Source organism: Gymnogyps californianus, chromosome Z, assembly GCF_018139145.2.
Source record: "Gymnogyps californianus isolate 813 chromosome Z, ASM1813914v2, whole genome shotgun sequence".
NCBI classification, from domain to species: domain Eukaryota; kingdom Metazoa; phylum Chordata; class Aves; order Accipitriformes; family Cathartidae; genus Gymnogyps; species Gymnogyps californianus.
The window spans coordinates 49185746-49210071 of NC_059500.1; the positions used below are offsets into that span (position 1 = coordinate 49185746).

At 38.1% G+C, this 24326-nt stretch overlaps 1 protein-coding gene across 2 annotated transcripts in view; it reads left to right on the forward strand.

The window, feature by feature from the left end:
* BNC2 (basonuclin 2) overlaps positions 1-22640 on the forward strand; it is a 327802-nt gene extending 305162 nt beyond the window's left edge. For both annotated transcript variants that reach the window (XM_050913068.1, XM_050913069.1), the window contains one exon: positions 21915-22640. In XM_050913068.1, the coding sequence (XP_050769025.1) occupies positions 21915-22575 (661 nt within the window). In that variant the 3' untranslated portion in view covers positions 22576-22640. The remainder of the gene's footprint in view (positions 1-21914) is intronic.
* Positions 22641-24326: the final 1686 nt, after the last annotated feature.

The following is a 24326-nucleotide window of genomic DNA, read 5'->3' on the forward strand; positions in this document are numbered from 1 at the left end:
TCAATTTTTAAAACTAGATGCTATGTTGTAGCAAGAACAAGTAAATATTAAGAAAATAGTTGTCTCTTTCTTTAGTAGAACTTATACAGCTCTCTATCCACTATGGTCATTTAGTCTACTTTATCTTCTTTTCTGCATGTGAGCAACTCCCTTCCCAACTGATGGGAATTATGCACACTCAGAGAGGAGAGGCTAGACCCCTACATATTTTTAAGATCAACTAGGGTATATATTCTGCTGGCCCTTCAGATGACATCATGCCCTAGCTATGCTGCATCAATACTGAAACAGTTGGGCTTAAACAGAAGCAGCTGGTCCTTAAACTCTTAGGTTTGTTGGTTTTTTTTTTTTTAATACACTATTCTTTTTGATTCCTGAGGAAAATGTAATATAAATGGAATTTGTCAAGGTGGTAGGATAACACAGTTATTTCATACTTGTGGATAAAAGCTCTCACATGTGATGATGATCATATTGTCACATAACAAAATCTCTCTGGTTCATGGAGTGATCGTGAGATTGGGTCGTCTCTTCCTTTACTTGTGTTTCATATTTTTTCATTATGTTGTAAAAAGTCAGCAGACACAGGAAGGAAATTAAACCTAGCTAAACATTTCACACACAGTTCCTCTTTGTTTTGGTTTTCTTTTTTTCATTGAAATTGATGTGGTTTGAAAGTGAATATATCATGTCATATAAAATGAAAGCAAGTTAGTGTTGAGGATTCTGAGGAGCCAAAATTCACTGTTTTGATGGAGAGTCCAGTCTCCAAATATCTCATGTCTTCTGTTACCATTTATGAAATCCACTAAACAAAAAAACAGGAACAAACATAAGAATACAAGTTCAAAATGGATAAGAAGGACAATCTAGAAAGTTTGCATTTCAGTAGGATGAAATGACTGGACATGAAGCAGGTAAAACTAAATTAAGACTTCCTTTTTGGAGTATCCTGATAACTTTTATGAGACTTGAGTTTGACAAGGGAAGCATGTGAGTCAGTGGCATAATCTATGCTGAGTTTAGATGTGTGCAACTCCTTTCAGTTCCTGAAATTGCACAGGTTTTGTAAGCCAAGAATTTGGCTTGGTTGATCTGTTTCCTCAAGTGAATTATGAAAAGTCAGTCATGTACTAAGCAAAATAGCTTTGCATTCAGCGTGTGAAGTAAGAAGTGGCTAGCTTTAGGATTTGGAACTTTATGCAATGTATTAAATTTCAGCAGGAATCCATTGATAGATCATGCTAATAATAAAGTTAGCATAGTAAAGATTTATATGTTCTAAAAAAGAGATGACTGTGATGACATACGTAAAATACTTTTGAGACAAGAACATTAAAAAAGGGCACATTTTGAAAATATTTCGTGAACTATGTAGGATACTCCTATTAAGCGTATTGAAAGCAAGCCATAAAATAAAAATATGATTCAGGAACTTAAAATGCAGGCTGCATATTTAAAGATAAAATTATTATTTACATATCACTTTGAGTTGTGTAAGGCATAAGACCATCTTTTTATATCATTCCACCAGTAACATTCAGAATATGTTTCAGTTATGTGTTGCACTTGGGACAAAAGAAATTCGTAGGCATATTATATCCTTTAATTGCAAAGATTTAAGAGTGGTTATACACTTAAAAAAATTCAAAGGTGCGGTACAGTTTGTGTGCGCATTCAGGCTTGACTTTTTTGTAAGTTCATTAGCACTCCTGGTTTGCAACAGTTGTCTGGAAATGCCTTGAAAGAACCAAGTAATACTCTCATGGTTCTTGATAATTCTTTCAGTTACTTGAGCAAGAAACACCTTCAAAGCTTCCCTGGACTATCCATTCTTATCCAGCAGTGCAATGTCTAGGAATGTGCAGAAATGAAAGCATATTTACAGCATGTAAAAGAAAGTGGATGAAAGATTAAGTAAACATTTTAAACATTATTTTCTAATACTTCCTAAAAAAAGATTTTTTTAAAATAAAGTTAGGAAGTAAAAGTTAAATTAATATATTCTCTTTTTTTTTTTGCAAACTGTTTAATTGCCCTAAAGAGTTTTCCATTTGATTTGTTTTTATTTTTTGCTGATATTCTTTTTGAATATATACATTTATTTTAGCGAGAGTCATTACCTAAGTATACAATTTCTAGCTCTTCAGATTATGGAGAGCACCTCAAAGATGACTGGATAACTAAATTAATAGCATTGCAAAGTGAGAACTTCTTCCAGCCACTTAAATCAATTTTACTTAAAAGCTCAGAAGCATTTTGCTATTAATTGCTCTATGAGAAATAAGAAATAGCTACCTAAAGCACACAATAATAATTCCTGGATAATATTTGTCATGTATTGGTTTTCCATTTTGGACACATTATAAAAAGTCTGTGTGATTTGCTTGTGTTGTGAGCCACATAATCTTTGACTAGCTAAAGAAGCTTAGAATTTCTTTGCTTTGAAAATTAAAATTAAATATTTTTTTCAGTACTATCTTCTTAATGAAGTCAGAGTTCTAGCTATCCCATAGCTTATAGAGTCTTGTGAAGTTATTATCTTTATTTTTAGTCATTTTATTAATCATATTACTAGTATTGTGTTAATAATATTATTAATCCTATTATAACTAGTTAGCGGTCTAACACTCATAACTCTAGTTATGTTCTAAAAGAAAATGCAAGCTTACATGGAGATAAACACTGGCTGATCCTTTTTGTTTCCTTTAGAGGTATCTGATATGGCTTAAGACCTTTTCCAATGCAATCCTAGTTAATCAAAGGTTTGACTATATTCCTGCTGTCCTGTACATACACAAAACTCCAAATTGTTGGCAGTAGGTGTAGCTGTTGTAAAATGGGCTTTACAAGAGTGGGGTTGTGACACAAACTGCTGATTACCAGAGGCAGCAGATCATGTGAGGAGCCAATGCAGTGCTGCTTTGACTGAAGGAGGGTTTTTTATCCATTTCACAGCTGCAACCCTCCCTTGTGGAATGCATCCTGTAGCAATTCGTGTTTAAGGGTTGACTAAATCCAGCTTCACCATTCCTACATCATTTGTGCCGAGGTCAACTCCTGTATAAATATCCTCTGCCAGAAACGTTGGAATATCTTTTGAGATCTTTGACTAAACACTGCTATTCCTTGTAAATTAGGGTCAAGATAACCAGAAGATTCAGGAGTCCCACCTCAAACCTGGTTTTTCAACACAGGGCAGAGGAAAGCAAAGCAGAGTCCCAGCCCTTACTGTCAATGACCCAGTAATTCTGTTTTCCCTTCTAAAAATTAGACAGTATTGCTTTTGAATAGACAAGCTCCACTGAGCCTAGATTTTTTAAAACGGGCCTTTTTTCATCACCTTCTGAGCTACAAGTAACATTACTCATCATATCAACCTTATACATACCTATATCTTTGATCTTTTCCTCAAACAGAGAAGTCTTTCTGTCTTTCTTTTCCTGGAAGCACTACACTTGTGAAAACGACTTTTTCTTCCATTGTTCACCAGAAGAATTCACTCCCTGAATTAGCTGTTCATCCATTTCTGTTTCTGTATTTATTTCAGATGTCCTTTCTTCTAAAGGCAAGATGTTCAGGCTATATCTTGTTGCAAGAAGGCAATGGAGAGTAAATAAGAGAAGAGACCATATTAAAAATTATGTCAGTGGTCAGAAGCAATGTCCTAAGCCTCCTTTTGAACAGAAAGACATCTTTTCCAAATAATTTTTTAGATGGAAAAGAGAGAGAAGGGAAGAGGATAAGTTCCTGTGAGAACTGTGCACTTGAATGGAAAGAATTGTCCTTGTCAAGTGAATTCTCTCTGGACTCAGAGGAGGTCTATCCTGTGAGTGAGGAGAAAGGGCCTGTGGCTCCAGTGGTTAGATTCCCCTGGGATCTGCTTCCCGGCCTCATCTGTGAGTCCTGCCCCAGCAGATACTGCCTTACAAAGAGATAGGTGTAGTTGGTCCTTGAACCCAGCCCTGAGGTATAGCTGCTCAGGCAATGATCCTGAGCTGTGGATGAGACGACATGCGGATGGGAGGAGGGAATAGTTATTTCCTGTCCAAAGAGGACAGCAATGCCAAAGTTTCATCTAAGAGTCTGTGTTGGAGAGCACATGCAGAGGTGAAGGTCTGGAAGGTGAAGCTTAAAGCAGTTGGCTTCATTTCTGGCTCTCACCTTTAAGAGCCAAGAATTTTGTGGTCAAAACCACTGATGAAACAGGAGGCGGGTGGACATTCTGCCTTCAGTAAGTCTTGTTGAGAAGCTACTGTCAGATCTTAAGGAGAAATACAGCCATCTTCTCTGTCAGCCTTAGTGCCTGCTAAATCCCTGTTTCACCTCAGTATTGGCACTATTAAAATCTGTGTTTCTTAAGCTAGGAAACAGCATTAGTAACAATACGTTACTACATTTTCCTTTCTCTCAATATATGCAAAATAAATTAATTCTCAGTGTACCTGTTCAGAGGAACAAAGCAAGAACTTTTCACTTTGTCTTTCTGCTATTAAAATAGGACTATTATTGCTCAGGTTTGTCTTTAAATTTTCTCACAAAGTGAGCGTGTGTGTGTGTGTGTGTGTGTGTGTGTGTGTGTGTGTGTGTGTTCCACAAGATGGGAAAGGTGATTGAGCCCCATGAATAAATTTAAAAACAAAATAATATCTGCTCAAGGTGACTTATAAATAAATATGAGGCAACTATTGGTGCCAAGTGTGATCATGCCACTTGATTGCTAGTTAAATCAGTCCAGATTTAAACATGTAAACTCCTTGATTTGTATGGAGCAAGACATCTGTAGGTGGTTTATTAAAACCTGCTGATGTCTCCAGAACTAAATTTGTGCAAATATAGGCCTCTGGGTAGCTGTATTGAAAAAGCAGAGACATACTTTTTGTCTGGTTACCTGACTTCTAGCCCTGTACAGGTGTGCTTGAATAAATTAACATCAGTTACCTATGATGAGCCACTGCATACATTATCAAGGGAGGTGAAGATGTGAGAAAGCTGCTACCTGCCTCCTGTTATCACCTCCTTGGCACAACAGCACCCATTTTTTCATCATCCTACTATGCTTGGAATCATCTACAGATAACGTTTTAGAGAATTATTTTCTATAAATGCACTCAATTGTAGGAGCAGATAGCTCCAAGAAATAAGATGTTGCATACCAGTCCATGATAACTATTACTGTATTTCCCCTAATATAATTAGCTATCATATACAGCTTGAATTTCCTCCAATAAGATCAAGGAAATCAGGTTTTAAGACATTAGGTGTTTGATAAACCATTTGTCAAGAGACAAAAGGGCTATTTTATACATTTTTGAAAATATAAACATATTTACACCTATACTACTGTTTCTGGACATGGTGCAGTTCATGAAGAGACTAGCTGCATATCCAGTACAATTGTATGAACCATTAGGTTTTCTCTTGTAGAGTCACTAAGATGTGTGTCACTGCTAATGTTCACATAACTCTTCCTTACCCAAGAGAATGTGGATCATAAAGAAACATTTTGTGCCACCCCTAACACAGAGCTAACCTCTTCCACGAGTAGTCATGTTGAACACAGACTACCTGTCTTATTGCATACTCACCAATGTGAACAAGAGAAGCAGAATTAAAACTAGACTGCATAGAACTAATTTCTTCATAAGATTTTTATTATTATTATTTAAAACAAAAGAAATAAATTAAAACAAGCCCTAAAGAGGCTACTTACGTGAGTAAAGATTGTAGGATCAGCTCTGGCATGGAGGGAAGTCTTTTCCAACTACACATATCCATTTGTTCTGGGTTTCAGTTGGAGGTGGTGGTTGTTTTTTAAAATGATCTGCTGCCTTCATTATCCTCTTCTCTTTTGGTACACAAAATAGTATCACTTTGAGAGTGAGAGAACAGTTTCTTGTGCAGTGCAAGAAGTCTGTGCTGGTTTTGGCTGGGATAGAGTCAATTTTCTTCATAGTAGCTAGTATGGGGCTATGTTTTGGATTTGTGCTGAAAACATTGTTGAGAATACAGGGATGTTTTCGTTATTGCTGAGCAGTGCTTACACAGAGTTACGGTCTTTTCTGCTTCTCGCACCACCCCACCAGCGAGGAGGCTGGGGGTGCACAAGAAGTTGGGAGGGGACACAGCCAGGACAGCTGACCCCAGCTGACCAAAGGGATATTCCATACCATATGATGTCATGCTCAGCATATAACGCTGGGGGAAGAAGAAGGAAGGGGGGGACGTTGGGAGTGATGACATTTTGTCTTCCCAAGTAACCATTACATGTGATGGAGCCCTGCTTTCCTGGAGATGGCTGAACACCTGCCTGCTGATGGGAAGTAGTGAATGAATTCCTTGTTTTGCTTTGCTTGCATGTGGGGCTTTTGCTTTACCTATTAAACCGTCTTTATCTCAACCCACGAGTTTTCTCACTTTTACCCTTCTGATTCTCTCCCCCATCCCAACACGGGGGGAATGAGTGAGCTGCTGTGTGGTGCTTAGTTGCTGGCTGGGGTTAAACCACAACAAAGTCTCATTTTTGTGTGAACTTGCAAAATAAGTCAAGGACTTTTCAGTGACCTGAAAAGTTTATTTAAATAAACTGCTACACCTGCTATTTAAATCCTGCTACACCAGGATTAAGATAGGTGGTAAGCATAAGTAAAGCATTGAAAATACTAGCCAAAAGCAAAACATGCATTGAGCAATATTTTCCCCAGTATGTGTTGTGACAAATAGTGTAAACGTTTAATTTGTTTTGTCCAAGTTTCCTGCGCAGGTTCTGTGTGTTTTATGTTCGGTGAAAGAGATTGTTAGGGAAGACAGGACTGGGAACATGAATGCTTATTCATAATATCCTGGTTGCCCCTAGGTTCCTAGGAAATAACTGGAAGAACTAAAACTCTTCTCCAGAGAGTGGGAGAAAATTGAGTATTTTCCATTTATCTGAGTAAATGTAAAGCTGTTCCCCATATACAGAGACGTCCCATCTTCCCTAGTCTTTTGGAAGTGGGGTAAACAAAACATCTACCTACATTGGTTCTTGCAGAGAAAGGCTCTAGCTGTTCTTTTAAACTTAACAGCAGAAGACTATAAGATTTCTGCTACAGTGGAGGAAGCTGTACTTTACAGATACAAGATAGCACCAGGGCACTACTCCCAAAAGCCTGGATGCATGAAAATGGAACAAGACACTGCAACCTGAGAGATGTAGTACTCTCAGGTGGAGGAGTCCGGGGAGAAATAATGAAGGGGCAGGGACACACATCTGTGGCAGGAATAGCTGTGTGTTTAGTGCCCTTTGGAGTTACAGCTCTTGATGAAGGAGAGAGACACTAAGTAGGCAGGTAAATGCCATCATATACATAATACCTTAATTTGTCAGCTGTGCTTGTCCGTCTGAAAAGAGAAACTGTCACCTGAAGAGGCAAACTTTACATTGGATCTTATGGCCTAACCAAAGATTACTTGTAAATGAGGCCATTTTCTTCTCCCCTTAATGATGATGATGCTCCTCCCCCTAGATTTGAGCCATTTCATTCATTAGAACATGAACTGAGTGACTGTGCCGGGGCATATCCGAATTAAAGTTAGGTTTACCTGAAAGTAAGAAAACTGGTGAGGCAAGTCCTAGAAATTACCTAGAAAAAAAATAACCCAGAAGGGGGAAAAATTACCTGGTGTAGATGACTCCAAATAGCTACAACACTGTTTTGGAGGATAGTGTGCCAGTCCTGTCAGTATATCTAGACAGAGGTAGACATTGTTCACAGTTGGCCTCATCCCAAAGATGCAGTCATTCCTAGGGTTTGTGAGGTCATGGGGTATTTTTTGAAGTAGAATTGTGTAGCAGGCAATCAGTATAGTAAAACAAAGCTCATCTGAGTTCCTATTCCATTGCTTTTTGACAAGATAGGTCTTGGCTAGTGGACCCAGATAGGTTGGTTAAGAATTACAGGGAGCCTTTTGCTGTAGCCACCGATGTCTGAGGCACTGGCCTGAAGGCGGGTTTGCAACAAACAGGTGAGACAGGAGTGTTTTGCACTGGAATATGTCTTAGTAAAAAGATGTTACTTAAAAATGTTTGGCAATTTATGGGCCCTGGGAAAAAGAAAATCCAAATCCCAGCCTCTCTAAATCTGGGACACTTTTTCGTGGTTATACAAGTTGCTAGTGGTTAGCAAATATGACAGGGAGTAATAGCAAATTCGTAGAGCCTGTAATTGCAGGAGTATACTGTACCGTTAGAAACAGTTAAGGTGAGAGATAACCAGACTGCTGATGACTTATCTAAGGGTGATCCTGAAAGAAGAGATGCAGAGTTATCAATGAGAGTTAAATACTCGACAGTGTCAAGGAGAGACTATGTACTGTGTAGGCACTGCAAGTGCACTGCAAGGCACTGTGCATGGCTTTTCACTACCCCTTAATCCTCACCTGGAGAACTCACAGTCTTCTGTCCTTTGCCTCTTTTCAGGAAAGATGGCCAGCTGTGCCACACATCATGTACCAGTATTCGTGATATTATGCTGTAGGTACTACAGTAGAAACCACTCATTCACGTACAGCAGGTACACATAAAACGTTCTCAATGGCGCTAGAGATACTTCAGATGGTCTGTTGGGACCTGAGGTAACAGGAATATCTCAGGTGCGATACCACTTATGGCTCTTCACATGTTGACCTTTTAATGGCAAACACTGGATATTTCCTGATAGAAGTTTTGAGCCCACCACTTCTAAAGAAAATCTAAGGCTTTTAGTAGTGCTTCCTACTTCCTAGCAACATCTTTTAAATAAGCATCTTGCCTTGTGCTAAGCAAGTTTTTCTTTTTTTTTTTTTTAATTAAGAGCTCATTTCACATTTAAGCTTGCCCTAAAAAGCATTACTTAAAAAGATCTGTCTAAGAAATAATTTAACATTTTTGCCATAAGGCACCTGCAAGCTTCATATAAATGGACCTGGAAGAGAAATGAAAGAGTTTTATATTTGCCAAAAATGTAAACTGTCATAAAAAAGAAAGGATTACAGGACTTTGTTGGCATTGTATATAAATGTAAAGTGGTTCTTTTTGTATGGGGGAGAGTGGGGGGAGAGAAAGAAAGGATGGGATTGTAATAAGAAGATATTTTTTGCTGTCACTTTGTTTTTGCTTTTTTTTGGAAGAGAAAGGGGGGAAAAAAAGCCCTAAGCTGTATGTCCGTGTCAAACTATATGAGTCTGAAACATAAGCTGTAAATTATAAGTTTTATAAGTTGTTATTTCCAATGTTACTGATTTTGATTCTAGTGCTTTACAAACTTTATTGCTTATTTTATTAACTAGGGAAAAGTGTTTCCTGCTTCCAGTTCAATACATTTTTTTCCTTTCTCTCCGTCTTCCTCCCTCTCTCTCCCTCTCTCTCTCCTTTTCTTTGTTATGCCAAAATAAAAAAGCAATTACACTTCAGCCACTTACAACTGAAAATACAAACAGGACATAGTTAATTTTGCTGCCCATAAATCTTACATTGTACTTTTGTGTTTAACGCACAAAATGTGGAAATAAAAATAGCCCAAACATATATATGTGTGTGTGTCTGTGGATGCGTGTACTGAAAGAAAGACCTATATATAGCTGTGTTGGTAAATAAAGATCTAAAAATACAATGGATAGAAAGAGAACTTGGATTCAGAAAAGGTAAATGAGCCCTTGTTTCAAGAAGAAGATGCACGCAGATGATACATTATGCAAGATTGAGAATGAAGATTTCATGAGGGGAGGAGGCAGGCCCTGGCAGGAAGGATAACAGATCCTGCGCTGGACGTCTCTCAGGTCTGATAGCTAGATAGGGGAGCAGCTCTAATTCTGCAGCCTTTTTAGTCTGTTCTGTCACAGAAGGGGCACTGCTGGGTCAGTCAGCTCACTAGTAATTGTGTTTTACAGACTTCTAAAGCAATTGGCTCAGTCAGTCCCAATTCAATAAAAGTGGAGAGCGAGAGTGAGAGCACTTTTGTTCTATTTTTTACTTGAAATTATTTCATTCAGCAGTCTGTCTTTTTTATTACCAGGATTTGACATTAGCACTCCAAGCTATATTAGCATCCATTTCAGCAGTTCAGTAATGGTATTAAAAAAACACTTAACTTCAACGGTGAATGGTTGTATGACAGTACCATAAAAATCCACATTAAAAAAAAACTTACGTATTTGTCCCTGCAAATTATTTTTCACTTGTTTAACCACTTCAAAACTACACTCTCTTGACTGGTGTTTTCAAGAGCTCTAGCAGCAGGGAAGGCGTGTAAAGGAGCTGAGAAGCAACTGCAGCAACAATAGCATAAAGGGAAAAATGAAGACATTTAAAGAAGAAGAAAAATGTAATAGGAACACGCAAGCACACATACATGCACAAGAAAGACCTCTCATTTTGGGTGGGTGCCTGTCATTCATCAACTGAAGTAAGATTTTAAACTCATATCACTCAAGGTAAAATCTTTGGCATCTTCCACATTTCTGGGATTTAATTTTGAACCCAGCACTCTCCAAGCTTGGGACGGCAGCCTAACTATCTTGGCACTGCAGCACACTCATAAATGACTGCATTAGGTTCTAAATTCTGATTAAACATTCTGTAATTAATCAATGGTAGACATGAAGCAGTTGGCAAGGTCCAGAGCTGCAAAATGTTTAAGACATAAAACATTACAAAGTAATTAGAATGTGCTCCTTCAAGAGAAGGATTGCCTTCAATAAAGAGGTAAATGATAGCATCATGTTTATTGTGGACGTAGGCAGCCAGTGCAATATGATAAACTGCAGGAGATACACATATCAGTAATCATCCACATTATTAGTGTCATTAATCATAATTCTAAAAATATGACAGCAGCAGCCAACTTTTTGACCAATTTTGCCTCTGCCTGTTGGCCGTTATAACTTCACTAATAGACTGCAGAGCTCCTGTGCGTGGCAGTTTGCATTGAGAATGGAAGGTTAATTATATTTGAGCTGCTGATTCCTTCTCTCCTCGGAAAAGACTGAGCACTTTGACAATCCCAGGAGCTCACTGCTGTTAAACCAGTAAAAGTACTTTATTGAAATTTTCTTTGTTGGTCAGGAATGAGTAGATGTTTCAAATGAGATATAAGCGCCAGGCTGGGACGGCCGCTAATGTTTCTTCCAAAATAATCCTTGGACAGCAAGCTGAACTCATACTTCCCTTAGATATCTTTGCACAGTCTCTCGTGGATGGGTAAAAAGTTGAGAATTTAATAACTGCTGACAATAGTATGTATGGAAGAAATGTCGGAGGATTGAAATTACTGAGGACTTGGGGCGTCAGCGAAGGGAGGTTATAGGATAATCAGCTATCAGTTGACCTGAAAGGGGTACTTATTTAGTAATGTAAATTTACTAATAGAGGAACCCTGTTAAGTGCCACATCATATTTGGTTTTATAGCTCCTCTGGTATTATATAAATAAAACCAGCATTTTTAGACAAACAAAGCAGTGGGAATGAGAATTACCATTGCGTTGTGACCAAAAGAAATGGTTTACATATTTGCTGTGGAACTGAAATCATACAAAACTATGCCTGGATCTGAGGGTTTATTATGAATTTGAACTTACAATGCAATCAGTAAAGACTTTATGAACCTTCTAAGCAAATCATGAGATAATGTGTTGCTGTGCATCACTATTTGGGAGAAAAGAATTGGTTTCAAAGCAGAATTGGGGGAAACTAGCTATTCTGACTGAGTTTTATCTTTTTTGCATTTACTGAAACTTGAAACTCAGTAAAATTCATGAGTGGGATGCTGAACTGTTTGCATAAAATCTTGCAAAATTATCACAATTTACATAGCTGTTGTAACAGTATAATAAAATGAAGGATGAAAACTTCTGATTACAAAACTTGGATGATGTAATATTTAGATGGTTTAGGTTTGAAAAGAAATTTAATTCATGCAGTTTGGCAACGGATTCTACTTGGATGTTGCCTCAGTACTTCTTAAGGGGAAATGCACCTTGTGAAAAGGACCAGCAAAATACTTCGACACATAGGAGATGAGGACCTAATGCATGACTGCTGTGCAGGGCCTTGCGTGAATTGCCTGAACAGGAATAAACTTTTCCGTAGAGCATGTGTAGATTGTAGAAACAGCTTATGGCATTTGGACTGATTGTCAATGGTGCTAAGCACCTGTAATTTCCATTGAAGGACTTTGTCGTACATATGATGACCTTCTCTGCATGTAACGTTGCTACACTGAGTTAGTTCACTTAGGAAATATTCTGTCAGATAAATCTTTTTATTCTAAACTTTCTCAACCAGTCCGGATATTAGACAAGAGTGCTGGCTATTTTGTAATGAGTTTGTTTTGCTTCCAGGCAGCTAGTAAAGTGAGAGGTTGAAGTGTTGCAACACAATTTTGATCATTTCTGAGTAACTTTGGCAAGTACACCAGTGGTTGTGCCTTTTGTTTTTATAATATCTTTTGATCTTTAATGGACAACAATAGTAATATATTAAGAGTGCGACATGACCTCGATGCTTCTGAGCACACACAGCTGTTGTGAAAGTGTAATTCTGTTCACACCGTAAGGACCGTCTCACTAAACACCTCAACAGGTATGTACTGAATTATTGGGCCTTTCAAGAATCCTGAACCTGTCAGATTTTACATTAAAAATTATTTGGTAGCAAACATTGCCATCAGATATCAGTTCCACATCTAACCTGAGTATTTGCTCACACAGTCAGCTATCCTGCCTCCCCAAATGCCATCGTGGCATTAACATTTTTTATGCATTCCATGGTGATGACAAATTGTTTTCTTACTCTAACTGTGGATTAACTATGCAAAGGGCATGTTTGCCACTGCCAACAAACCAATAATTCTTACTAACATCTTCAGAGTTACAACATTTATAAAGTTGCAAAGTGGAGTAAACAAACCATCTGTTTGGCTTTACCATATATGTCATGCTCTCTTATTAGCATATTACGATTCATTTAGTAAACAAATTTGGTGATTTCGTTCATGTCAAAGTTAGAGGGAGCTTGAAGATGATTAACATTCCTGGGACAGGCACATTAATACATTGCTTCCTCTGCAAAGTTAAATGGCTTCTCAGGAGGATCACCCCTTGTTGACAAGATGAGACTGTCAATTTTGTTTGCCTGCCACATTAGGGGCCGTAAGGGGATGGGAAGCTCTGAGAAAGAGGAGCAGTGTAGGCAGCATAATTCACTGCGAATTGAAAAAAGAAGTCTAATTCTGATAAATGGTCGACCCCAATACATCCTACCTGTTATTACAACAGACGTGCCGTATCTGTGCAGTAAATTAGTTAAACCCCTAAAGAGTTTGATGGGAGCTTATCTTCAAGTGAATAATTTGAGTGTAGAGGGAGCTGTCTTCGTGACCAGTGTGAGTGATTTGTTTCATATTGAAAGGGATTGAAATGACTGGGCTCCACATCTTTAATTTGCAAGAACTTGCTTGTCCTTTATTTCCTGCATTTAATAAGCACTGTTTTTTTACTTTTTTTAATAGGTGCTGAACTGTATTTTACCTTTTGGATTTTCTTCCTATGAAAGGTTAATATTTTTCAGATTCTATGCAATTTAAAGCCTCAAGAACTGATGTTATTACCCAAACTGTTCATGTAGAAATGCCATGGTTTCATTGGGTAGTATAGTATTTTGTCTTCACTCATTGTTCTAAAGTCTAGCCCCTATCCCTACTTTTCCCCTGACATTTAGAGGCAAACTAAACATGATCAAATACACGGAAGCGCTAGCACACAGACCGAAACATTCACTCTGTTCAGATAAATGTGAATTTTATAATTTAGGTCAGATCAGGATTTCAAACCTTTATTATCTTTGCTTAGACTTATGGATTTTTTTTTTCTTTTTAGTTGAAAAAAAAAAAACCCAACCCTGTATCAAAGACTGCTGAGACAGTGGCAAAATTAGAACAGTAACTGAGAAAATAATTTCTTTAACAGTTTCCATTACTAATTAAATTCCAGGAACTGTTTTATTGTTGATTCTCTTAAGTAAATGGAGGAAATGATTGCTGCTTCCTTCTTGAAGAACTATCAGAATTAAGGCCATATCTTTTCTCATAAATATGTACACTGTTATATTTAGCCAGAGTCTTACTTTCTGGTTCTTTGATTTTAGCTGCATGAAACTCAGCACTTTCAGTCTGTAGAGATTCTGAGAAAGCATAAAATTCTGGGTTTAATTTCTGTTATGTTCACATATTCTGAGCCTTTCTATGAGTTTCAGGCTTAAATAAGCAGGAAAGGAACATGAAATTGAGGTAAGACCACAATACTTTGCCGTATTAGCAAATTGTGTTAGCGATTAAAATCATGTGAAATTTTTAAACAAAACCATAAATCTTAATTGTCAGCCTTTGAGGTGAAGAGAAACAAAGAGAACTTTGCTTTAACATTTCATTATAGGTAAAAACATAGGCTGAATACTGACCTGAAGATAGGTGAGGAAAAAGTCTCATGGAAGGAATAATGAAAGTTTCATTGTTTATGATATTTTAAACCAGATTGACAGAGCTTAGTTTTAAACTAAGTATAGCAGAAGGATAGCTTGTATGGGGCCTGTACAACCTGAGCGCTTACTTCCATATCCAACTTTAATAAGAGGTTTGCCAATCTGTACGTAAACCACCAGACAAATGTGTCCTGGCCTTTGATTTTGTAATAGAACTTTCTTCAAACTGCTGAAGATTGTGTGGTTTCAGGTTTCGTAACCCAATATTAGCTTCTGTCTTCTTTAAAAACAAATAAATCTACTATTACTTGGAAAGAACAGAATTTAACAGAAAAGAATTTAATGTTGACTTTTAATGCATTAAGTCTCCAAATATAGTTTTATTGTATTACTTAATGCTGGGATCGCTTATTGTATCTTAAAGCAAAGCTGCCCAAAGACTGATGGCCTCTGCTGTGACCTCCTGTCTGTGATCTCTTTGCAGTGTTAGAATGATAGGGCTGGGTGGTATTACTTTGCCAAATCATGTATTTGCCAGAAAATGCATTTTCAGAACATTTGAAGTATAAGAGATTGGGATATTGTTTTATTCGGAAAGGTAGGAAGAAAGGATGTGGCAGGATACAACTGGAAATGTTGAAATTATTCATTTCAGAATTTTAATGAACAATACAGTGCGCTTTGATGTTTGAGTGAGATTTTCATCAGGGAACTTTGTCGCTTACAGTCAGCCAAGGAGGAGCAAGGGGCCAATAGCTAGGACATTTAACTGGGGCATCAGTTGGCTTGGCCTTTCTGTCTGACTGCATCAGGGACTGGAAAATGGGTTTCCTTAGTCCCTAACTGACTGCCCTAACTATTATGCTGCTGTTTCATTCTCACTCTCTTTTTCTCTCATCCCCTTAATATTTAAGTGTAATCATATTTTTCTCTTGCTAAAAAATTAAGAAAATAATGCTTTATGTTTCATTTTCAACAACCTGCCCTCCCCCAAACTGTGAACAACACATTCAACCCAATTTTTCATGCAGTTGGTTTTGTGCTCTGTGTAATACTTGAATTTAAATAAACAGAGTACTCTTTATCATCCAAATTCCCTGACTCTGCTGTGTGTATCAGAGATGAGGTTTGTCCTCGTGCAGGTAGGACTGCAGCCATGGGTGCAAAGTTGGCCTTGAGTCATGCATAGCATTCATGCCAATATCTATGCTAGGACAAATTCTACTCTCTGATAAATTCCTTCTCATTCATCTCAAAAAGAAATAAAAAGACTGACTAAATAAAAATAAACTAAAATAAAGCGGCCATTACATTTTTCTTTCCAACAAATGGATAGTAAATTAACAAAATCAGATTCATTGACAAGTGTAGAAAGAAACTGCTGAAGAGAACCCAGTCTGGATTTATGAGCTGTGTAAATGGCATGTACGTTTAATTGACCGTATTTCCTAGGCTTATGATCCCCTTTCTTCTGTTGATGCATAGTGCATCTCTCACTAGAGGAGCTTGCTAGTAGTAGGTGGGGTGGAACCGACAATGAATTCTAATTATGGAAGAATACTTCCATGAACTTCACAAGGGAAGGAAAATCCTACTACCAGTGGGATCATGCCCACAGTCAGAGAGCTGCTGTAGTTGCTGTAGCACTCTGCATTGCGCTGCTATCGAAACTCCTGTCTGAAGTGGCAGTGGTGAATTGGGATACCCTTGCTGCTTTGCCACAACCACAGATTTCATGTGTATCATCATTATCATTATCGTTATCATCGTTACAGCAGCACTGATCAATTCTTAAAATCATTGAATTCAGAAGGCTGAATTCACTCCGGTGAGGACTTTCCATACACTTTTGCCCACCATATGTCTAATTCATGAATAGTAACTTGAAAGAAGAATGTTAATTATGTGTAAAAAATCAGGCATTCTGGGCCTCCTAAAATAAACCAGACTTCACTAAAACTTCCTTGCCACAACAAGCTACATCTCAAAACGTCTTTGAAAAATACTCTCCTCGTTTTTAAGGGTACATGACATGTAGTACAGAGTTAAACAGATGTTTGGACATTCTTTGGCACACATAGTATTTTAACTTTTCAGAATTAACCCTCTTCACCATCCCTTGTTGCCTAGGATGGGATAGATCTGGTAACTGGAGCTGAGTGAGATATGCCTTTAGTTAAGCTCTTTCGACCTTGTATTTCTGCCTGGAAGACTTCATTCACCAGTTGTTTTTACGCAACATTCTCATTGCCAGGATCAAATGTCATTTTGGTAGTTGATGTACAAATAAGCAGTCTAAGAAGTCCAGAGTCATTCGAAGGATTTTATTAGGTCAAATATTTTGTGTTTTCTATACATATATATATCTCTGCCATTCATTTAGGTTCTTCAAGGTTTTTTCCCTGCAGATACAGCAGCAACTGCAGTGCAAAGGACACCAGAGATGGCCTTAAATTAGCTAGCTCAGGTATGAGGAATAATGGAGCCATGGCAAGCTGAAGCTCAGCTGGTTTTGGCATATCTTGCTTTGTGATTTTCTGCCTGTTTGATCACAGTGTTCATGCACTGGCATAAATCGCTCTGCCCAAGCTGTGCCTCAGCTTACTCAGGGAACATTGTTTACACGAACCTGGGAGCAGTATTCAGAGGAGGAATGGATAGCGGCATTGTAAATCACATCAGGGAACAGAACAGCTGAAGCAAGAAACTGCAGGTGCCATGGGGAGGAACAGATGAACGATGACAAGGTGGCTAGCATTGGCTGAGGGCTGGTAGAGGACTTGCTAGGGTTTGGGAGTGACAAAGGGAGAAAAAGTTGGATTAGGATGAACTACTTCAATTTGGTATGGAGAAGGGGGTCTGGGAACTACTGGAGCAATTTAAGATGGCTGAATGAGTATATTTTCCAAGGAAAAAAGCAAGGAAGATCAGCATTGAATGAGAAGAGCAAAGAAATAGGTAAGTTTATCAAGACAAAAGATAGTATGGGCTTAGCCAACATTTGTAATGCTACTTTTTTCTTCTTGTGTCTCTCTGACTGCTGTTTGCAGCTACTAGGTCAGAGTACAGGTTGTCAGCCACATATACTCTTTTGCCTTTCCAGCTGAATAATAGTCTTCATAGCTTGATAGCAAGTCATGCTTCATTTCTGCCCCTAAACACAGCCCTATTCTATCTGGCAATTGCCAGTCCTTACCTTTTCCCAGAACATCTCCCTTTTTAAACTTCCTGGTCTGTACTGCTTCCCTTTCTAGTCTGCCTTTATCCATACTCTTCTTTCTTAATTCCATTTTTTTGCTTATGGATCCATTATTTGTAGCCATCCTTACATACATGGGCATGTGCCTCCTACAGAGAACTCCTTTGTCATCTTTTCCCAAAGAAACCTTGGGAATGCTGCTGTCAGCACTGAGAAACGCCTTTTTTATGCAGGGCACTGTTCAAGCAGCACCCTGCATGGGGTACTCAGTCTGCGCCTCAGGGTGCAATGCTACATTTAGTTGTGTAGCAGACGGGAAAGGGGTGCAGGGTCAGGCTCCGACCACTCTAGACTGGTGTGTCTATGAAAACATACTTTTCCTTCCCTCCTATTCCAACAATTGTTCAGCTACTGGAAATGTGTGTTGCTAGTACCTTGAGCACACAGTATTCTTAATTCTGACAAGGTTTTATCCTTGGTGACTTTGGTTTTGTCATAAGATTTCAAAACTTTAGTGTCCAAATAAATGAACTTTTTCTCACAATTCATTCCTCTCATCCCTACCAGAATGTTTTTGCATATGATATTTAGGGATAGTATTAAACACAAGTGAAATAGATTTAAGAAATGAATGTAAAAGAATCAATTCTTTTCAACTGTGGTTGCATAATGGAAATCGACTGCTATGAATGAACCTATGTTCAGAAGTTATGAACAGCAGAGCTAATGCACTGCCATGAGTTCATCTTTATTATTGCATTACACCTGAATCAATTGATAAAGTAGCTTTTTTTTAAGGCTAGGAATGGCACTTAATTGAATAAAAGTCAATGTAATTATATTAGGAGAATCCAACAGTACTGCTGACAGCGGAAAAGGGACACTACTGAGCAGAGTGCCAGAACTGGTCCGCACATTTCTGCACATCGTTTGCCTGACAGATATTATGGGCTGGTACATACTTTAACTAGATTACTGATTGCCACTGCTGTAAGTGAGAACTGAATAAGGGAGGCATCTATTCTTATCAGAGCATCAGCAGGGTTTGCATCCTTACACTGGTCTTTCTCAGAATGGCCTCTGTCCATCTGGGGCTCTGTGGCCCCTCTTTAACGTGGTAATTTATTCTTATCTCTTCATTCAGTGAATGCTGAAGTTATTTTCACTGCATGCCTGGCTGCTGTTTTTCTCAGCAGCAAACCAAGGAAATAGTAAGCGCAAATACATGGAAACAACAGTTGCAGTTATTCTGACTAGTTTCTACACTGCAGCAAATTCCTGTACCAGGGCAGTGAGGAGGGGAGAGAGGGGGAGAAATCATAAGAAGTAAACACATGAGCACTTTATGAGTAGTTCACAGTTAGCGTTATGATGATAAGCACAAATGTGCTTTTATGGTCATGTAATAACACCGGTCAGTGTGGACAGGCCTTCACAGTAAGCGTTTCCTGTACTGCACTTAGCAACTTTACGTGGAGTTGTATGCCATCTGACACCAGGAAGGCAAGGGACTGCCAGGACTACTGTTTATCATTCATGTATGTGCACACTGCATGCATCTGTTCAGAACTCATTTGTGGATGATAATGGGGATGCTGTGAATATGCTTTGATTAATTTGCTTTATGTTTTTCATATTGTGTGGTTGAGTCAGTATCCATCAGGACAACAGTATAAGTGAGATTACAGCTGACAAAAAACAGTTTCACGGTCAAGACTTTTTTTAAAGTCTGTATTTTATTGGTTTCAGATATTATTTTCTTTTGTCTTTTTTTTTTTTTTTAAACCAGATATGTCTGGATTGGAATGTGAATTTGTTCTCTCTCTCTCTCCTCCCCCTCCCCCTTTCTTTCTCTTTTCTTCTCTCTTTTCTCTCTCTCTCTCTCTTTTGTGATCTCAATTTAGCAAAAGATTAGAAAGCTGATCTTATCACAAGGTAAGCTCAGCCTTCCTAAGTGCAGTGTGGGGATATGCATAATTACACTTCTGCGCCTCAAAAAAGCAATGGTGCTATACTTGCTTGTGTGAAAGGAGTATTTCCCGTGTGGGAGAAAAACAAGGAATACTCTCCACTTTTTTCCACCCTTGCCCATACCTCTCAACTGTCTCTCATTAGGAGAGAAATTTTCCGTTCTACACCCCCCCTTACTGGAATAATTGCATCCCAAGCAGACACGATTCAAGTAAAAATGCAGTTCAGTATCAGTTTTATGTCAGAGAACAGTTACCTGCATTTGCAGGTGAGTGGCATGCATTGCTTCTGTTGCTGTTTTCTTTATTTATTCCCATAAGTTACGTGCAACAGATAGATGAATCGCAAAGTAAGTGATAGAAAATTACAGAAATTAACTCCACGTCAATTTAGTCTTCCTACATTTGCGTTTTCCTTATTTATCTGCATTGTATTTCTGTACCATGTTTGGGACTTCAGCTGGTTGAGAGGTATGTTTCAAAGGGTTTGTTAAAACAAAAGCTTCCAATAAGGAAATATTGCTAATAGCTATTGTTCCCCTTCTCCCTTTTTTGTTACTGTAGGACCTGAATGTCTGTAAAATATTTGATCATTGTTATGTCTTCCCGTGCCAATTTTATACCTAGTGCTTTTTTGCAAATTAAAGTATTCCTATGTTAAAACTCTCTCTTCCTCTCTCCTCCCCTCCCCCCCTTTCTTTCTTTTCCCTCCTACATTTGGGCTCTGATCTGCAATTTATAATGGGCAGACAGACTGGTGAGTCTGCATGTTGTAAATTGCGGGTTTGGGTCCTTAGCTTGCAAAGAATGTTACGCAGTAGAACTTCGCTAATTCTTTTTTTACTGACTTGAAAATCCAGTCACCCTCCAAAGAAACTCAATAAATATTTGTCGTTTCCTCAGCAATGGTGCACATTCTGAATACTGAAACCTGAAGTTTTCTAATACTGAAAACTTTATACTGATTTCTTATTATTAAGCACTTCAACAAAATGAGCATGTTCTGTGGTCAGAGGTCTGTGATGTCTGTCATGTTTGTTGGTTGCATTGTTAATTCAGAAAATGCAGTTTTTCAAAGAGGGTTTCCTGACAGTACTGCAAATCAGTGAGGTTCTACTGCAATGGATGAATAACGCCAATGTCAAAAGTGGAGAGTAGAATGCAGTATTTAAAATAATAGGCTGTTTTACACAGTTACTAACCCAAAGACTTACATTGTTTGCAAATGTAGAGCTTTATTTCTTGAGAACAAAGGCCCAGATCCTGTAAGACATTTGAGAATATTTTAACTTGCAGCTCTTGGGATCTGGTCCAAAGACCACTGACGTCAGTGACAGCTTTTCCAGTGTTTCTTGAGCACCCACAGTGACTTCAGCACATACCTAAACCAAAGCCCATGCTTAAGTGTTTTGATTGATTTGGGGCAAAATTCTCATTGCCATTAGTAGGTTTTTTTAACTGGAAATTATACTGCTCGGGTCAGTCAGCACTGCATCAGACACAGTACTGGGAAGAGTACAGGGAGGAGCAGCAGTGCCCTCCCAGAAGCATGGAACCAGTGACTTTGGCTAAGATTTTCAGAAACTTACATGTAGACTTCAGAGACTTCAAGTCTTCTCCATCTTGATTTGGCCCAATTCTGAATCCATTTATTCCAGAATTAAATTATCAGAATCAGGACCTCTGACTATGTATCATACAGTTACCTTTATTTTTTTCTCCTCCTATATTTCACTTACATAGTTATGTGAGTACATATATATATATAAAAATATATATTTATATGTATGTATGTATAAATATATAAGGATATGGATCTAGAGATAGACATAGATACAAACACACACAGATATTCCATATATTAATAATATTTTCTCTTGAAGCAAGGCTTTTTGGAAGGCCAGCAGGGATTCAGGAACCAAGAAGAGCATTTTGCATTTTCTGCTAGTGCAATTCATTATTTTGTAACCATGAAATAAAAGGGCTGTAGCTGCTGCTGGGGACTAATGTTGAGGAGCAGTAGCTGAAAAGGAAAACAGTATGGGGGGGTAATTTGCTTGTTTTGTTTTGTTTTTATGTTGCAATTTGTTCACTTACAACAAGACTGAATTTTCCGTGAAACATGGATAGGGGATATTTTTATGATAAATTAGTGATAAATCACAATTTGGATTTGGTGCTTGATGACTATATGTTTAATCAAAAATACTGTACATTTTTCCTTTTCTCCCTTCCCTCTTCCTTTCCCAGACACAGTGCTAACATAAACCTGCACCGTAAACTGTTGACCAAAGAACTGGATGACATGGGCCTGGACACCTCACAGCCTTCTCTTAGTAAGGACCTCCGCGATGAATTTTTGGTGAAGATATATGGCGCTCAGCATCAGATGGGGCTCGACATAAGGGAAGACACCTCCTCGCCTGCTGGTACTGAGGATTCCCATATGAATGGGTACGGCAGGGGCATGTCGGAAGACTATATGGTCCTAGACCTGAGCACCACCTCCAGCATCCAGTCCAGCAGCAGTATCCATTCCTCAAGAGAATCTGATGCAGGAAGCGATGAGGGCATTCTCCTGGACGACGTCGACGGGGCAAGTGACAGCGGGGAATCTGCCCACAAAGCAGATGCCCCTGCCTTAGCTGTAGGTATGGGCACTGATGTCCCAGGATCCCTCATGTTCAACAGTGTTTCGGTGAGCAACGGTGGGATAATGTGTAACATTTGCCACAAAATGTACAGCAACAAGGGAACCCTCAGAGTGCACTATAAAACAGTGCACTTGCGAGAAATGCACAAATGCAAAGTCCCTGGGTGCAACATGATGTTCTCCTCTGTCCGTAGCCGAAACCGGCACAGTCAGAACCCCAATTTGCATAAAAACATTCCCTTCACTTCAGTAGATTAGTTCAAGGATGGACACAGCATAATGCCAGCTCTCAGAGAGGGCCCACCACACCTGAACTGCCATATACGGTCTCCCTTTATATATATATATATATATATATATATATATAAAAAATATACATATATATATAATCTTTTTCTTTTCTTTTTTAACAAAAGAAAGGAACACCAGGTGCTTTTTCCCCTTTGTTGGTTGTTGGTTTATTTTTTTCCTTTTTTTTGGGATAGAAACAAAAAGGTGGGATCTTTAATTTGGGGGGAGAGACCCTTCATGAAAAAAAGCAAACAAAAACAAAAAACAAACCCACAGAAAACTTGCAGTTGTCCCTAGTTCTGTTAGAATGTTCTTGGTCATCTCCAAAGAGACAATTTGTTCTACCCATGAGTTTTGCCTGAAAAAAAAGAACAAAAAACAACAAAAAAATTGCAAACAAACAAAAAGATAAAAAAACCAATCTACTTAGTTGTCTTTGTGTCTTCTAAGCATTGGGGATAACGTTCTACTAAGCATGGCTGTTACACTTGTATATATATATTGAGCCTTGACAGGCCTATGATGTAAAACAATTGTATTGATGGTGGTTTAACTCTTATTTTTTTGCTTAATTTTTACAGTTACATTCAGCTGTTAGATAAGCAGGAAAAATAGTTTGCTGGCTAGTTCTACTCATTTATGTTAGCTTTAATGCACATTTTTAAAAGAACCACGGTCTTGTTTTAACTACCTGCTAGATATAAGTAATACAGAGGTGCTGGCATGCTTTACAGTACCTGATCTGATACAGTTTTTTTGTCTTGTACTATTACATAAATCCAGTCATGCACTTTTTCGTACACTACAAGGGGATGTGTAATAATATCCATGCTTTTTTTTTTCTTAAACTATTGCCATATTTTCAGTAAGTGTCTTTAAAAAAATACACTTAGATAAAAGTGGTCTGGTCAGTATGAGGGCATGAATGCCAAACAAAGAGTATTAGTGTTTAGTGTTAATACAAAAGTGCCAACTTTGCACACGTTTTGAAAAAAGAAAATGTAGTTATTCACCATAACCACAGTTGTAGTTTTTGGACTACAGAGAAAAATACTGGGGAGGGAAAAGGGGTAAAGTGAAATACAGAATTCTTGGTGCTTTTTTCAAGTGCCAATTATTACTAGAAACAATAGTGCATCCTTATTCCTTGTATACTACATTACATAAAAGAAAAAAAACCAGAATTGTGTCATGTGAATCAGTGGAAACTTTTTTTTTTGTCAAACATGCATAATATTTGGGGATATAAATGCTGATACTACTTGTCACAGAACAAAGATGAATATAATTTTGTGTGCTTCTTACTATGGCCTGGATTTTTTGTGGTGTTTTAAAAAAAAAAAGGAACAGGGAAATAATGTTAACTATGTTGTTCTGTAAAGTTGTCTTTTTTGCAATGGAAAGTGCTGTAGTATGATAAAGGCATGTTTTATAGAAGCAATCAAAAGAAATTAATGGCAGAAGCACTTAGAAGCTCTGAAAACATATGCTGGACTTTTTATTGGGTAACTTTCCCTTTGGATAAAATTAGAGGCCAGAAAAAAAGGATCTCTAGTTGTGTTAATGTTTTGTGTTTCACCCACATGGTTTGTCAGCAAATAACGAAAGTCCAAGAAAGATAGTGAGCAAGAGAGCGAGCATGAACAGGAGAGGGAGAAGGAGCAAGCAGTTGAGAAAGGCAGAGAGAAAGAGAGGCTGTCCTCTGAATCTTTTTTGTT